Source organism: Nycticebus coucang, chromosome 4, assembly GCF_027406575.1.
Source record: "Nycticebus coucang isolate mNycCou1 chromosome 4, mNycCou1.pri, whole genome shotgun sequence".
In the NCBI taxonomy this organism is placed as follows: Eukaryota; Metazoa; Chordata; class Mammalia; order Primates; family Lorisidae; genus Nycticebus; species Nycticebus coucang.
In genome coordinates, this window is record NC_069783.1 from 94,038,576 (window position 1) to 94,054,803 (window position 16,228).

The following is a 16,228-nucleotide window of genomic DNA, read 5'->3' on the forward strand; positions in this document are numbered from 1 at the left end:
TTTTTCTAGAATATTTGTTTATTCAAAAAGATAATGTGATAAAAATGGCACCTGCCACTTGATGAATTAGTATTTTCTAATTAAAAAAGCTGGAAAATATGAATCCAATTAACTCAGTAGATGTTTTTAAGTTGTTATCTTGAAGAAAGGTTGTGTATTTCATTTCCAGATGATTATAAATGCTTATCAACTACGGAAATTACTTTCATGGCTCTGCATTAGTAGACCACACAGAAGAGAGAGAAGCACAGAGAAGGTAGCTTTATGCAAATGAGTTACCAGAATAGCAAAGTCAACTCATCACTTTGAAATGACCAAGTTTCCCCAGGTTTGAACAGAAAAACTGTTAGACTGAAGTGGGAGAAATGCCCTATTATAATTAAAGACAGAGAAGTTTACAAGAAGACTAGGACAATGGGAACCTCTGTTTCTGGGTAGGCAGTGGGGTTTACAAGGGGTTTTAGCCAGAATACTACGAAAAAGTCAAAGAAAGTACCATTGCTCATTGTTAAAATCCATGCACTTTTTTTACCCAGGGAAAAAGTCATGTGTCTTTTGGGAAGAAGCCTAGGAATGCATCAATTCTGCTGAACTGTGTTTATATTTGCAACCATGTCTCCAAGGGGAGTCCATATTTTCCTTAAATAGGTTTTGATTCATTCTACTTAAGGTTATAAATGACATTCTGTGTTTGTATATGTAGTTTTACTGAAACATACTTTATATTCCATGAAGTTCACCTATCTAAAACACACAATTCAAGGGTTTTTAGTATATTTACAAGTTTGTGTGACCATTACCTTAATCTAACTTGACAAGACTTTAATTATCCCCCAATGGAAAGCTTGTACTTATTAGCAGAGTGTTATAAATGCATAGCTTTCCTTTACTTCTCAGTGTGTTTTGTTGAAGAAGAAAAGTCAAAGGGAAAAAAGAAGTATGCATAAGAAGGGAATTGCTGTGTTTTGATCCAGACCCTCTCTTACTTCTACCAATAGACTCAGAAGCAGCACAGTCATCAGCCTTTGTGAAAATCCCAGACGCAATTCAAGATCACATGCCAGCTACCTTTTTTTTGGGGGGGTGGGGGGGGTAAAAAGAGAGCTTTATTTCTCATAAAGGGTAGCAACTTGCTGAGCTACCCTTCTGACAGGTGGGAAAGCTGAGCTCCAGCCAGCAGCTAGGCACATATGCTTCCCAGCCATTCTTAACAGCACTTGGGCTTGTGTGGTTGCCACAGAAAGGCTGTTTGATCGAAATAAAAATACTTACGCTCTGCCTGCTGCCACAGAGAAAATGCTTTTCACCCATGCACACCAGATAATTCGCCCAACTGACAGGTTTTACCTTGGAGAAGCACTCAGCTGAGCTGGTTTACAGGGTCAATTATTGCTCATTCCATGAAAAAGGAAATGGAAAGGAAGGGAGGGTGGTGAAGATTAGCTAGACAATGGGGAGGTGCCTGTCAGCCAGCCAGGAACAGCTCCTCCCTTGTGGAGACACATAGGGGCTTCTTCTTTACCCCCCCGACAGTTCTTCAAAACACACACACACACACACACACACACACACACACACACACGTGTGCACCAACCTTAGCAAGTGAAAAAACAAACCAAATTAAAAAAAGGGTCTTGTAACTCTAGATATCCCTGCTCAACTATCTCTATATAGCCTTTTACGCAAGGCAGGATGTGTGTGTAGCTTGAGTGTGTTTCTTGATTATGAGGTTTGCATACCTCATTCAATAACACAGGTCAAGAGAAATAAGCCAAAGCAAGGAAGAAAAGCCAGGCACACAGGATCATGAGCTATCAGCTTACATGCATAGAGGATTTCAAGAGAAAATCTTATCAAAAGATAGATAGCTCTTAGGGAAATGATACGGAAAAGTCTGAAGAAAACATCTCAAAATAAATGAAGTACTTATTGCTGAAAAATGAGCTTAGATCTCAACTAATTCCAAAGTTCAGAATTTACTGCACCATTCAGGCCTTTTCCTCTAAGTTCCTTGTCTCTTGTTTCATTGCACAACAAGGGATTCTTCATACTTGATACGAAATACAACAAGGTGATTTTTGCAGTAATAAACTCCACATATGCATGACAAATCCAAGCATGCAAAATGGTTAACATCCCAGTTCACAGATACTTTAGGGACAAAATCCGATTATGAATTATATGCCACAATAAATAGGGCTCAATGTTTCATAAAGCAATTTATAGTTCATAAAAATGACAAAATGTACCTGTCAGAGAGAGCGCGGAGAGCAGTTCTCTGGGCTGCCTGCTGGAAGAAAGAAAGGGCAGGGATGTTTATTTAATATTCTCACTTTTACATTATGTGCTCCATCAACACTGAAAGAGAAAAAAACCATGTTACATTTTTGTCATGTGGCCAAATTTTAAACCACTAGCAACATAGAAGACAGCCCTGTCATCTTATGAAATGAACATTCCTAAAGGTTTAACTGAAGCCCAGCCATGCACACCTGCCACCAGGGGTGGTTTGGGGGAGGTACGAAGTGCTCCACCAAGGTGAGATTGGAAACCTGGCAAAGACCAGAGCTATTTCATTTTTACTTTCCGAAATCATTTTCCCATTGCTTATTCTCCTTTCTTACATGAAAAAGATCAGTCTTCGACACTTTGTAGCTTCTTTCCCAATACAGGTATAATTTTTGACCCAGTTCTCAGAATTACTGAAAGTCTCTACAGTTGGAAAAGGAAATGATGACTGGAAATTTCATGACATTATGGGATTATTTTTTTAGGCACAGTCATGATATTGTGGCAAGGATTTTAAAGAGTCTTTTAGAGATTCACATTGAAAAATATTTATGGATAAAATTACATGATGTTGAGATCTGCTTAAAAATAATTCTGAGGGATGGTAGCGTGGGTGGGCCTTCTCATGGAACAGGATGGCCCTGAGGTAAGAACTGCTGCAGCCAGGTGATGGGCATGTGGTGTGTATACAGGTTCTTATAGTATTCTGGCCATCTTTGTACATGAAATAAATAAAATTTTCATTTTGTATTGAAAATGTATTGGTTTTTACTTTTTTTACTCACTAGAGGTGGGATGTCCGTGTGTGGGCGTGTGTATGTTTGTATAGAAATTTTCCATAATAAAACACTAAAAGAAAATGAAATAAAAAAGACCTTCAATCCCCCATCAGATTCTCCCATTTTTCTACTTGCTTTCCTTTTCTTTGCCTATTCTAGTTTTCATTCATTTGCCTTCTACTACTGGACACTACCAGGCTAAGGAACGCTCTCTGCCCTCTACATGCTATGTTATCTGTCCTAGAAGTTGTAACTGGGAGCCCTAAGACCAGCCTTCCTTTGGGTACTCCCAGAAGAAAGGAGTGTGCACATGGCCCTTTTTCACCCTGCATGTTTACCGCTGACCAGGGACACCAAAATACTTTTCATACTGTCCCCTCAATACATTAACATAGCAGAAAAATACAAACTTCACGTTAGAGAAAAAGACACACCAGGATCATTAACCCTATTATAGAAATAAAATATACCCCTGGTGATAGTTGCATATCCTTGGATTAGTGAGTCAGTCCAACATCTACCAAATCCTGCCACTTGCAGATTGTTGTAGTGGGTTCCAGGACAGATAAAAATAAAAGTAGAAGGAGTCTCTGTTCTGGAGAAGTTCATTCCTAGGTGGAAGGTCAGAAGAGAGGTCCAGGGGTGATTTGACCACACTTTTAGAATAACATGAAAATGAGAAGATTAAGACAGTGTTAGGACGGTGCAGATATGGACAGGATGAACTGTCAGCAGGGGTCAGTAAACGTCTGCTATGCAAACATTAAATGAATGAATCAGTTGGGGAATCCTTCCCACTGAAACATGAGCACAATTTTAACAAAAGAGACACTGGTAGTACTGAGCAGGGCCAGGGCCTGTCGCAGTCTCTGGCAGCAAATCTCAGCTGGGGCACCCCTACTGGGAACCCCAGGGTATCTGGAAGTGAGTGAGCATGTTTCTGCAGGTCACATCCATGAGGGAGATCATGACTGCCTTTGAGAACAGGAAGGTCCCTGTGGGATGAGGAACTGTCCCCGTACAACGACGAGAGTGTGCTGCAGCAGGTCGGGGTGACAGGGATAGGTGTTGGTTCCTCACTCTTTCATCTGCTCACAAGATGAATTCGGCACACGCACAACACTGGTACTCAGCACCACCAACTGCCTGCACCACTATCTTCTGATGCCCCAATCATCAAATATTGATGATTCATGAGCTTCAGGGCCTGGCAAAAGGAGTTGGGAAAGAAACTGGTAAAAGGAACTTAGACGATTTCCACAAGTGACACGACAACACATTTAGGAAAAACCATCAGATCTGTCCAGCTAGGGATGGAGAGTCTTACATTTGGGATAGGTTTTACCATTTAGTTATTTATTTATTTCTTTTTGTGGAGACAGAGTCTCACTGTACCGTCCTCGGGTAGAGTGCCGTGGCGTCACACAGCTCACAGCATCCTCTAACTCTTGGGCTTACGCGATTCTCTTGCCTCAGCCTCCCAGGCAGCTGGGACTACAGGCGCCCACCACAACACCCGGCTATTTTTTGTTTCAGTGTGGCTGGGGCTGGGTTTGAACCCGCCACCCTTGGCATATGGGGCCAGCGCCCTACTCACTGAGCCACAAGCGCTGCCCACCATTCAGTTATTTTTATTTTATTTTGTTGTTGTTGCAGTTTTGGCTGGGGTTGGGTTTGAACCTGCCACCCTCGGTATATGGGGCTGGCACCCTGTTCACTGAGCCACAGGCATCGCCCACAATTCAGTTATTATAGACTCTGAGTCTGGCCCTCAACCTATAGCTCATTTTCACAACTGCCTTTTCCTTCTCTGAACGGGATGTTGAAGGAGCCAGTTTATGTCCAAACTCCTGTGGACAATCAAAGGAGTTAGTGTCCCTTCTTTGTTCCTGAGATTCCAGTGAACAGTGAATTAAGGTCCCAGTGTCCTGGCATTCCAATGTCACACAATTACTTCCCAGGAGGGAAGAACAGTATTTACCAATCTTTCTCTTGATGAGGGTGCCTGAGAGGAAAGAGAAGCCCACTCACTCAGACACCTCTGCGATGGGTACTTTCCTCTCTCTGCTTACATTCCTTTCCTGTGCTCTCCCAGAGAGCCAGCCCAGGGGCATCTTCACAAAAAGCACCCAACAGGAGGCAGGTACAATCATTGTTCACAGGTTTGTCTCCTGAAAAGTTCTCCTCTCATTCAGTAAGACAGCCTTCACTTTTGGCATTGATATGTGAAAAGAACTTAACTCTCTACTCCTGACTCTGTTTGGCTGAATATACACGAAGTATTTTGAACTCCCCTAAAGAAAGGCGGAATGTTTTATTCGTATAGTCTCGTAACATCATCTCAGCAGGGGGCATGGGAGACCAACTCTTCCTGGAATAACAGAAATCATAAGAGATGTGACTGAAAGTTCAATAGAAATCTCTAATGTGGCATCTGAGTTTTCCCTTAGCCACAGAAATAGACCATGGCTGTCAATATTTAAAATGTCTATTGACTCTTTTCTCTCCTGCCTCCAGATAGTTCCTGCTGACTTTTGTGATAGGGAAAGCACACATGTTGATGTGTAGCCTGTCAGAAAATGATTTTAAAAAGTAAAAGCAAAACAAATAAAAGACAAACACTGCTGTTCTATTACTACTGGAGTGTCTAAGAACTGACGTGCTCCAGGTGGCAGGACCTGCTGACAGCTCCCCAGGACTGATGTTGGCCTTGTCCTCTAATAGAAGCTGGGTCAGAAGCTTGGAGGAAGGGCTGCTTTCCTTTCTCAGAGGGTGTGATGCTGGGAAAAGGTTCTTCTGGGCTTAGGAACCAGTTAGCAATGTCTTTCTGCCGTTCCTTATTCCTTTAATCTGCTCACGTGAGGGATGTGGCCCCACACTCAACACTGTGGTACTCAGCACCATGATTTGCTGCACCACTATTTTTTGATGCCAGAATCTAATTGTGTCATTTAATTTGCAGTTATTCTACATTATTAAGAACTTTACAGAGGACAACTCATTATCTATTAAGAAAGAAGATGAGAATACGTTAAATGTATTAAATAATTCCTTCAGAGGAGGAAAAAAAAAGCATATGGTATTACATTAAAACCGTAGTCATATACCCAAGCACAGACCACTAAGATTTTTATACTGCATGTTCACTTTAAAAAAATCTTCAGCATTTGCACACTATTTTATTTTACTGTTGGAAAATAATAAAACAAACACCGGAATTAAGTAGCAAAAAAAAAAAAAAAATTACTTAGTTGACTTTTTCAGAAGCCTGAAAAATTATTCAGTAAACTAGATGAACTGCCCATTTTCATTCCTTCGAGAGTTGTACATAACGGCAACTACATTTTTCTCTTTCTAAATCTCTCATCTTCTCCCTGCAACTTTCCTTTGATTCAGTTCTCAAGTAAATAGGTTGAGAGCGTTAAGAGGATGCTTCATTGATCTTTCCTGAGTTCATTACTCATTCATGAATGACTCTGAAGCTCCAGTCAATGAGACAAAACAAGTTTTCTGCCAGAAATAGTCATTTTACAGGTCCTCTTCAAAAGATGACATCTTTTCTCTGTCTTTAATAGCAAGCTTGTTGCTTGGGAACATAATCTTAGACTTTTTAGGTTTCGATGTGTGCTAAATGAATTGCAAGTCCCAGTCTGTTTTTGAAAGGAAATCAAAGAGGATATTAAATGCCCTTATTGTAATTGGGTTGAGGATAGAACAAGTTCATGGATATTTGGAATGGGGAGGAAAACAAAGGAAGAGGCCACAATTCAGAGAGGTCTCAGAATACCATTTCTTACTTGATAGAAACACAACTTACGGCTCGGCGCCCGTAGCCAAGTGGTTAGGGTGCTGGCCACATACACCAGGACTGGTGGGTTGGAACCCGGCCTGGGCCAGCTAAACAACAAAGACAACTATAACAAAAAATAGCCGGGTGCTGTGGTAGGCACCTGTAGTTTCAGCTACAGGAGGGAGGCTACTTGGGAGGCTGAAGCAAGAGAATCACTTAAGCCCAAGAGTTTGAAGTTGCTGTGATGCCACGACACTCTACTGAGGGCGACATAATGAGACTCTGTCTCAACAAACAAACAAACAAACAGAAAACCACAACTTACACTTGGACAGGTTTGTAGTTCAATCTGAAGTACCTACTATGTGCAGGCACTGGGCTTGGCTTGGGTGACAAACTGAACAAAGCTCTTGTCATATCGTGCTTAGGATCTAGTGATGGGGCGCGCACACATACACACACACACACACACACCCCATCCTAGACAAGGTGTTCTGAACCTGAAAGATGAAGGAGACCGTGTTTGGAATGACATGGTCAAGAAGGGCTCACTGAGTAAGGTCTAACAAAGCTGAAGCCTGAAGGGTAAAGGACAATGATGGGGTCAGAGGAGTGGGGTGGGTGGGAAAGGAAGGCTCCAGGCAGGAAAAACAGTTGCAGAGCAAAGGCCAGACACAGGCCTCGATCCTGGCTCAGCTGGAGAACTACAAGAGGCCACTGTGGTGTGCAGTTGAACAAGCAGTGAGGATAGAGGCAGAGCAAGATGAGGTTGACCCCAAAGGCTTTGGAGGTCAAGTGAAAGATTTTGGATATTATTCACAGGACAATAGGAAGTCACTGAAGGGTTCACATTGGGAGAAAGTTGGGTGAAGCACGCATGTGACCTGCTTGCACATTCTTTGCAACATACTATGAATGTATAATTTTAAAAAAAGAGTAGGGAGTGCGGCGATAAGGCTTACAGTTTTCAAATATTACCCTGGCTTCTGTGTGGTGAATGGATTTGGGTAGGAAGGGAGGAAGTTTGAGGTTATTGGGGTGATCCAGGCGAGAGAAGTGCACGGTAGCGGTGGAGGAGAAAGTGTGCCTGCGTCTTACAGGTCTGATAGAGGGAACTGGTGACTGGGTGTGGCAGGTCATGGGGGAGGTGTGAGGGTGAGGCCCAGGTTTCTGGCTTGAGCATTTGGTATGACAGAAGTTCTCCTTGCTGAGAGGGGCAAAAGACTAGTAGTGCAGAAGGAGCAGGGAAAGGTAGACTTCCGTTTCGAAATGTGTGAAGTTCAAGTTGCCTACAAGACGTTCAAGTGCAGAAATTGAATAGATAGTTGGACACATGAGACTAACACGTTAAGTGACAATTAAAAATTATGAAAGAAATATCGGTAACAGTCATAAAAAGGATAACCTGAGGTCTGTAGATCTACATTTTACTATTTTTCTAAGAGAAGAAGACTTAGGATTCAACTGGTTGGAATCTATCTTTGTGTTTTCATTCCAGACATGAATAACCTCCATTTTTGCTATTAACAGTATCACTTTTATTCTAATGATAATAAAGAAGGTATATCGGCAGCAGTGGCTTTAATCACTTTTTCCCCCTGCGGTAGGATGTTGTCTTCATATGCAACTACTTGAATAAACATCATCACAGCTACACTTAGTTCATTTGTGTTTCGCTGTTACTGAAGCATGCTGTGAAATTTAGATACAGTCACATTATTTTTATAGTATAGGAATTCTGTCTGGTAAGACCATACTTTTTTCTTGCTTTTCTTTTTCAAGTGGAGACTGATATTTATTCATTTATTTCACTATTTAAGGTTCCTTCTAAATCTATGAACACATTTTATGTTTCATTCTCTTAACTTTTATGCCACTGTTATTTTCATCTTAGTTCTAGTTGACAGGTCTCTTAACTTTTTATGCTGTGGGCTTCCACTTAGTGTTTTTCGACCTATTTAGTAATATTTGCAAGATATAGGAAAAATTCTTTCTCTTCTTTATTTTTTCTTCAGTAATAATGAGTACTTTGCATTTTCAGATTTCTAGAAATAAATGCTGTCTAGGAAGTGATTTATTCAGTAGCCTCTGACTTCATCCTTCAGAGTCAGGCAGAGTCAGATGACAAAATAATTTACTGTCCAAATAAAAACATTTTGAAAGTGAAAGGGGATGTTCACCAGACAAGAGCAGAGATAAGAGGGGAAGATCTGGCTTTTCTGGGCACAATGGGCTACATGGTTGTTCAGATGAAGAGTACTCTGTGCAAATATTACTTGCTGATAATAGAACTAAATTAAATAAGATCATAATGAGAAGGCAGGATTTTATGGGCTAAAAGCCTTGTTAATAAAGAAAGCAAATGGCTGAGTGGGGCCAGCAGAGGACAAATCACTGCAGTTGTTGGTGTCTGCAAATCACACTGCTTCTCCTGTAATTTCTGGCTCTGTTTCCAGTTGCTCCTCCCCGTGGAGACTCTGCCTATGCTCTTGGTCTAGCCCCTCCTTGCTGTTGCTTTCTTGGAGTTCGCAATTTTCACTGAGCCTGCCCTGCAATTCTGGTTTGTAACATGGCTTAGCACTGGGCACTACTCATTTTGGGGAGTTGTCATCTGCTTCATGACGATTTCAGTTTTGGCTCCCCGAGTTTCCTGTAAGATCTTAAAGGCAGAGGCTGGTCTGGGTGGCTCACGCCTATAATCCTAGCTCTCTGGGAGGCTGAGGTGAGAGGATCAGCTGAAGTCAGGAGTTCAAGACCAGCCTGAACAAGAGTGAAACCCCAGCTCTACCAAAAATAGAAAAAATTATCTGGGTGTGGTGTTGTGCACCTGTAGTCCCAGTTACTCAGGAGGCTGAGGAAGGAAGCTCGCTTGAGCCAAGGAGTTTGAGGTTGCTGTGAGCTGTGATCTTGCCACTGCATTCTACTCCAGGGGACAGAGACTCTTGTCTCCAAAAATAAAAAGTAATGAGGGCAGAGATCTTAGCTCATTCTCCCTGCCTCCCTCCACCAGAAAGAGCTTCCTCATAACCCATAAAACTTACAGGATGTGAGCAGGTAACTTCTGGGGATGACTATTCTTTGCCACTATCTTCCATCTGAGAGGTTTGTGGAAATGCACAGACATTTGTAAAACATGTTTGACTAGCTCCCCCACTCTCTGTACTGTTTAAATTTGTTTATGTCTACTAGAAATTTGATAAAGACAATCATGTTTATTAAGCACCTATTATACCCTATGGAAAATGCTGATTAGAGCTGACCAGATGGCATTTGCCTAGATAATGTTATAAGATGGATCCTGTTGCTAACTGCTTCGGGGGCCTTCTTTGACATTAAATGCTCAGCTTAGGTCCTAATTTGGCAAGTCAGAGCTGAGAGAAATTAAGAGAGGCATGATTGTCTGCACTGAGCATTTCTAGCACATTCTACTCACTAGAGATATACTAGGAGCTCTCTGTGACATCCACTGTGTGGCCCTCACTGCTCCAAAGCAAGTGGCTCTTCTAGGTCCTGGAGGCTTTTGCCACCACAAATGAAAACTTAAGAGAAGATGCTATTAGTCAGGAGCAAGAAGGGAAAGGTGTGTGCACAATGTGAGTGGGTCGCAGGGGGACTGTTCCCATAGCAGTGACAGGCAACATACTCCTCCCAGAAGGGCAGGGCTCCACGGAAGGCCTGAAATCACAAGACATCCTTATATGGTAGGCCATACCGACCCCTGTAAGTGCAACATTATGAGTCAGAGGGGCCTGAGAGGATTCCTGGAGGAGGGCTGTAGGGCAGGCAGCTGGTGTGGGTCTGGTAAGAGGGCTGTCTGAGGTGGGAGCGGATGCCAAGAAAACCTTGACCATGTATGGGACTATTATTGTCTGCCACAGTGTGGGGCAGGAAGCAGCTGGGTTTACACAACCCCAGGCCAGGATCTCAGGAGCAACTCGCAATTTAAGAGCTGTGGTGTCACTGTTCCATATCAAGTAGCTGCTTCTACCTGGGCAACTGGACACTGCCCCATGAAGGGCCACACTAAGGGAGGATAGATAGCAACTTCCTGAGGATAGGAACTGGGTATCAATTATGTTGCTGAACAACCTACTGCAAGGTCCAACCAATAGCATAGGACACACCAGTGCTTCACCAGTAAGTGTCACCACATGGTCAAGCCATGATGGTTAACCTCTGAAAGATGATGGATTAGCCTCCAGTTCATTCATTCATTCCACCTAATCTCATTCCAAAAACCTTTCCTGTCAGAGGATGAGGCCACCAAATTGGTACCTAGGCTTTGAACTTCTTTGACACAGATTCTAAAGTTTATTTGAGCTCTGTTAGTACAATTACAACCAAGTATGCCTTCTGTTTATCCTAAGAAATGAACATGGCAACATTCTGCTTTTAAATAGGCATCATCCTTCAATTGCTAATTACTCTTTCAGGGAAGAGAATCTGACAAATCTTTGCTAAAATTAATTAATGTTTTCCTCCTAAGAAATCTATTTTTTTTTCTTGTGGTGCTTTTTAGCAAAAGCTTCTATCAAGGCATTAAACAAGGGACTATTTAACTGTGCATGACACTTCTGGGGAGGCAGTAAAGTTACCAGTCTCTGTCCTTCTATTCCAAACATAACTATTTTGTCCTCCTAAAGACTATGTTCACAAAACTCAATTCACATGAATTGTGGGCTTGGTTTTACTGTTACCTACATTCTTAAAATCTATAGGCTGCTTTGGGGGAGACATGATAGAGTAATACAAAGAACAGTATGTAACATTCATCAAAAAGCCTTCAGAGTTCAAACTTCATCTTTGTTGTGTGCCTAAGATACATAATGAAGGGGTAAGGTTTAAATTGTAGACCCTTTGTTTTTATTATTATTTTCAATGATCTAAATAGTACATGTACACTGCCAAAAAAATTAACACGTACAGTAAGTAAAAAATAAACCAAAACAAAAATAGCCTCCATCTCACAACTGTGGTGACAGCGACCATTAGTAGTTCGGTGTGGATCTATGTCTGCTGAGATTTACGTCTATGTAACCCAAATAAATCTGGGTTGTCTTAGGGCCAGCCTGAGCATGGTGTTGCATCTAAAAGAAATACAAATGTGCTATGGAAGCCTTGAGAAGTATTTTTAAGTATCGATGTCTCTTGACAATGGATGACCAAGTGGGCAGCAGATTGGGTAACACATTATAGAACTTCCTCAAGGGATGACCAAGCAGGCAGCAGACTGGGTAACATATTATAGAACTCCCTCAAGGATGACCAAGCGGGCAGCAGACTGGGTAACACATTATGTAACACCTTCAAGGGATGACCAAGCGGGCAGCAGACTGGGCAACACATTATAGAACTCCCTCAAGGATGACCAAGCAGGCAGCAGACTGGGTAACACATTATGGAACACCTCCAAGGGATGACCAAGTGGGCAGCAGACTGGGTAACACATTATAGAACTTCCCCAAGGGATGACCAAGCGGGCAGCAGACTGGGTAACACATTATCAAACTCCCTCCGAATCTTCCTGTGTCTGCCTTTTCTACGTCCCTCGTCACGCAGCAGTTGTCCCGTCTCTCTTCTCCTTGTCCCTCTGCCTCCTTCCCTCCCCTAAAACTCCAGACCACCATTCTCACTTCCTTGTCTCCCTACTTGCTAGATCTATTCCTGCACAATTCACTCCCTGCCTTTTCTCGTATAAATCAACTTTCTTGACTTTTTCCTGTACTCCTTCCCTTCTATTACTTAAGTATTTGGGGAAAAAGTTCCAGCAGTGAACATGAAGAACATTCTTGAGGAGAAGGGGAAAGAGTAGGAAGGAAAAGAAAGGGAGAGGAAGGGAGGAGGGGGTGTTAAAATGTGTACTTTAATCATTTTATATTTATATTGTTAAAAGTACTTTATATTAATTTACTTTAATAGTTTTGTCCACTACATTAAGATTGAAACAGAGGTTCAGTCAAATTGGCTTGCCCATGGTCACGAGGCCAATAAGTAACGGACCCCGGCCAGTGAGGGCTCCACAGGGCCGTCAAGTTCTGCCTCGGCCTCATGGTCAACTCTCAGGCTGGAGATCGAAAGAAAAGGCGACCAGATGAATTTTTCATTTGGCTAGTGAAGAGGACTGATGGGACACTGGGGAAGCCTCATCTGGGGATGCTAACATGAAGTACAGGAGTTATCTTTTAGGTGCTGGATTTTACGTTTCTAAGATTAGATTCTTTTTTCTCAAGAGGGTTAGTTCATTATTGTGGATCTCAAAGCTTGCCATCAACTCCTGGGGAAGAATGCTTTTTACCTCCAGAGCTCACCATGACAGGACTATGTAGGCAAGTGCCTGTCTGGGTTAGGTCTGGGTAGGAACACAGATCCCTGAGGATTCACTAAGCAAATCTCTGGGTGCGGTCAGCTCTCACTCTCTCTGTGAGGGTGACGGAAACACTTGTATTCTGGGACAGAGCACTGGCAAGTCCGTTGTGCCGTCTGTGTGAGTGCGCGTGTGTGCGTCCATGCATACTTTTTTCTTTCTAGCTATAATTACTGAATGATGGGCAAACAAACCAGGGTTGCCATCCTACCAGCACTGGCTGAGCTGCTCAGCAACGCATGGGTAGTGTGTGCATTTAAATTCCAAAGTTAAGTCTGGAGCGTGGATGGTGATGCTGGGACACAGGTCAAAGTGAGGTGCCGATTCACCTTCTGGAGAGCTTCCTTGGGCTCTAGTTCTTCCTTGAATGAGCAAGTCAGTTTTCTAGAGGTCCGTGACATACAGTTTTAAGGGAAAACGCAGAAAAGTAAATCACTGGAAATAAATGATAAGTTCTACAATTGTTGGCTGATGTGTCTTTCCAGACAGTTCTAGACTTGGTTGGATTTAATGCAGAGGAGCTGATATGTCACAGGGACTGATTATACCCACACTGTGATCATTTCCACACTGCTGATGCTTTGCATAAAGGTGATGCTGATATGGCCTCTTAGAATGATCCAGGGTGGCTAGTTATTTAGGTTCTGCTTAGGCAGCATATAACGGGTATCAGCACCCAAAGGCCTGTGGGTACAGGAACTGCTGCTTCCTAGTCCAGTATCTTTGCCCAGTGAAAGCATCAAGTTCTGCAGGTTTCATCATGACTTTGTGGCTTGCTCATCTGGGCTTTGATCATCCACATGCTCCTGGAACTCTTCTTAAAGGGCAATTTCAACCCACGCCAGACCTTGGGCAAAGCCAAGATAGTGATGCCTGCTGATACTTCTCGACTGTGGCCCAGAAGGTGAACACTGGGATTCACCATTTCCCACCTTGTGGAGTTTGCTACACACCTTCTGGACCTTTTAAAAAGTCTTTATGCTACCTTAATATGACGCTTTGGTGGAGTCCCGTTCATTTTCCACCGTCCTCACTAGGGTATCGGTTACTATGAATGCCACCAGGGCCTCAATTGTGGAATACAAATGTTACTTTGTTTTTGTATAAAGACCAGATGAAAGTAACATAAATGTTTTGGTAGTTTTGTTAAAAATGCAATCTGTGCTTGAAGAACCAAAATCTAAATCTACCTTTGTGTTTCATTTAAAACTTTTTTACTCAAACAAAATCGTAGTACTTGAAGGGGAAAGCATATTTGTGACAGGAAAGATTCTCCTAATTGCACTTTACAAACAAGTCATATGAGGGAAAACTGAATCAATTGCAAGCATGTTATTATCGGTATCAGGATTTTCACCTCTTGAGTGAACAGTGCTTTACAGTTTACATGTGTAAGTGCTCTCACACATGACGTTTAATAATCACACACTCTTCCTCTAAGGGTCTTGTTGAGAACAATTTCTAAGTGGAAGGAAGAGGTGCCCAGAGACGTGATGCTGATTCAGACTTCCCCAGAGACACATTCTGGCTAAGCAGAACGTTGGCACCTGTCTGGTATAGAGACTACCATGGCTGGTGGTCTGGCGTTTTACCCACTACCTGGTCTGCTTCTTAAACATGGTCGTATTTCTTTTTTTTTTTTTTTTTCTTTTGGCCGGGGCTGGGTTTGAACCCGCCACCTCTGGCATATGGGACCGGCGCCCTACTCCTTGAGCCACAGGCGCCGCCCAACATGGTCGTATTTCAATCGGCACAATCTGTTGGCTGCAGATCTGGTTGGGATGGAACTGGGAAGTGCCAAAGGGCCTGGAATTGCCACAGATAATTTTTCTCCATGTAGAAGCAACAGTCTAATAGAATCTCCTGAGAAAAGCTGGGCTTATGAGATAACCAGTCCCACTTGGTGAAGATTTGGAAAAACATAAACTAAACTTTCCAGCTGCATATCTGGACCAAACACCTGAATAACTGCAGGTAAATCCTTTAACATATGACACCATCCAAAGCTGGATATGAGTGATAGAATACACTCCAAGGAGCAACCACTCTGAATGGTTTCACTTCCCAAAAAGCCATTGAAGAAAAAAACCATTAAAGTCACCTGACAAAGAGCTATTCCTCCAAGTTAAATAGGACCGTCCTCTGGAGGGTGAATTCCATTTCTTCTGCCAACCAGCAGCCCTGCTGGCAGCTGTGTTTGAGAAGAGCAAGCCTATCAACTAATGAAGCACGGCCCCCTCCTGGTTCCTGAACAGAGTCTGTGTTGGTGGTACTGATATTCACCATTAACAAAAACCTGGCTTAGTTTCAAATATGTAGTTCCTGCTGTGAATTCTTCAATTTAACGCAAGCTATGGCTCCCCATTTTTATGATGTGTTTGCCCAAATGTAATGGATTATCTTTTAAGTTTTATGTAATTTTCTTATTTTCCAAATTTCTATTCAGGGCTCTCAGGTCAAACTAGGCTGGTTAGATACAACTAAACCTAGACGTGTATAAACCTCAATTGGGTCCCAAGAGGAGGTCAGAGAAAGTACTTTAGGAAACAGGGTTGTGAGCCTTTGTACATCAGTGCTCAGTGATATTTAAGTAGGCTGACCATTTCAATTTTGGAAATTATAGACCATTAGCATGAAAAAAGCCGATCATGTTTTTGTGTATTTCCACCTATGCTTGTGCTTTATGCAAATGTTTATATAAAAAGTGGCATGATATAATAATTTTGCATCCTAGTGACAGTAAAATTTTATTTATAACATAATTACTTAACTAAGCTTTAGGACTATTAAACTAACCCTTCAGCTAAAACATTTGAGTTTCACTGCTTGTGACTGAAGGTTTGAATGTGTAAACAGATATGACAAAATCTGAGAGGTGGTAGTTTTCTTTTTCTTTTTTAAATTCCAAACCATTACTGGGGTTTACAAATGTTTTGGTTACATGTATCAATTTTGTTGTGCTTGAGTCAGGGTTATAAGTGAGCCCAGTAGTTTTCAGCTAGTTAT

The 16,228-nt window shown here is 42.2% G+C and overlaps 1 protein-coding gene across 3 annotated transcripts in view; it reads right to left on the reverse strand.

Annotated features, from left to right (window-relative positions):
- Positions 1 to 16,228, reverse strand: part of AFF3 (ALF transcription elongation factor 3) — a 565,722-nt gene that overhangs the window by 94,354 nt on the left and 455,140 nt on the right. For all 3 annotated transcript variants that reach the window (XM_053588375.1, XM_053588376.1, XM_053588374.1), the window contains exon 12: positions 2,250 to 2,290. In XM_053588375.1, coding sequence (XP_053444350.1) covers positions 2,250 to 2,290 — 41 coding nt within the window. The remainder of the gene's footprint in view (positions 1 to 2,249; positions 2,291 to 16,228) is intronic.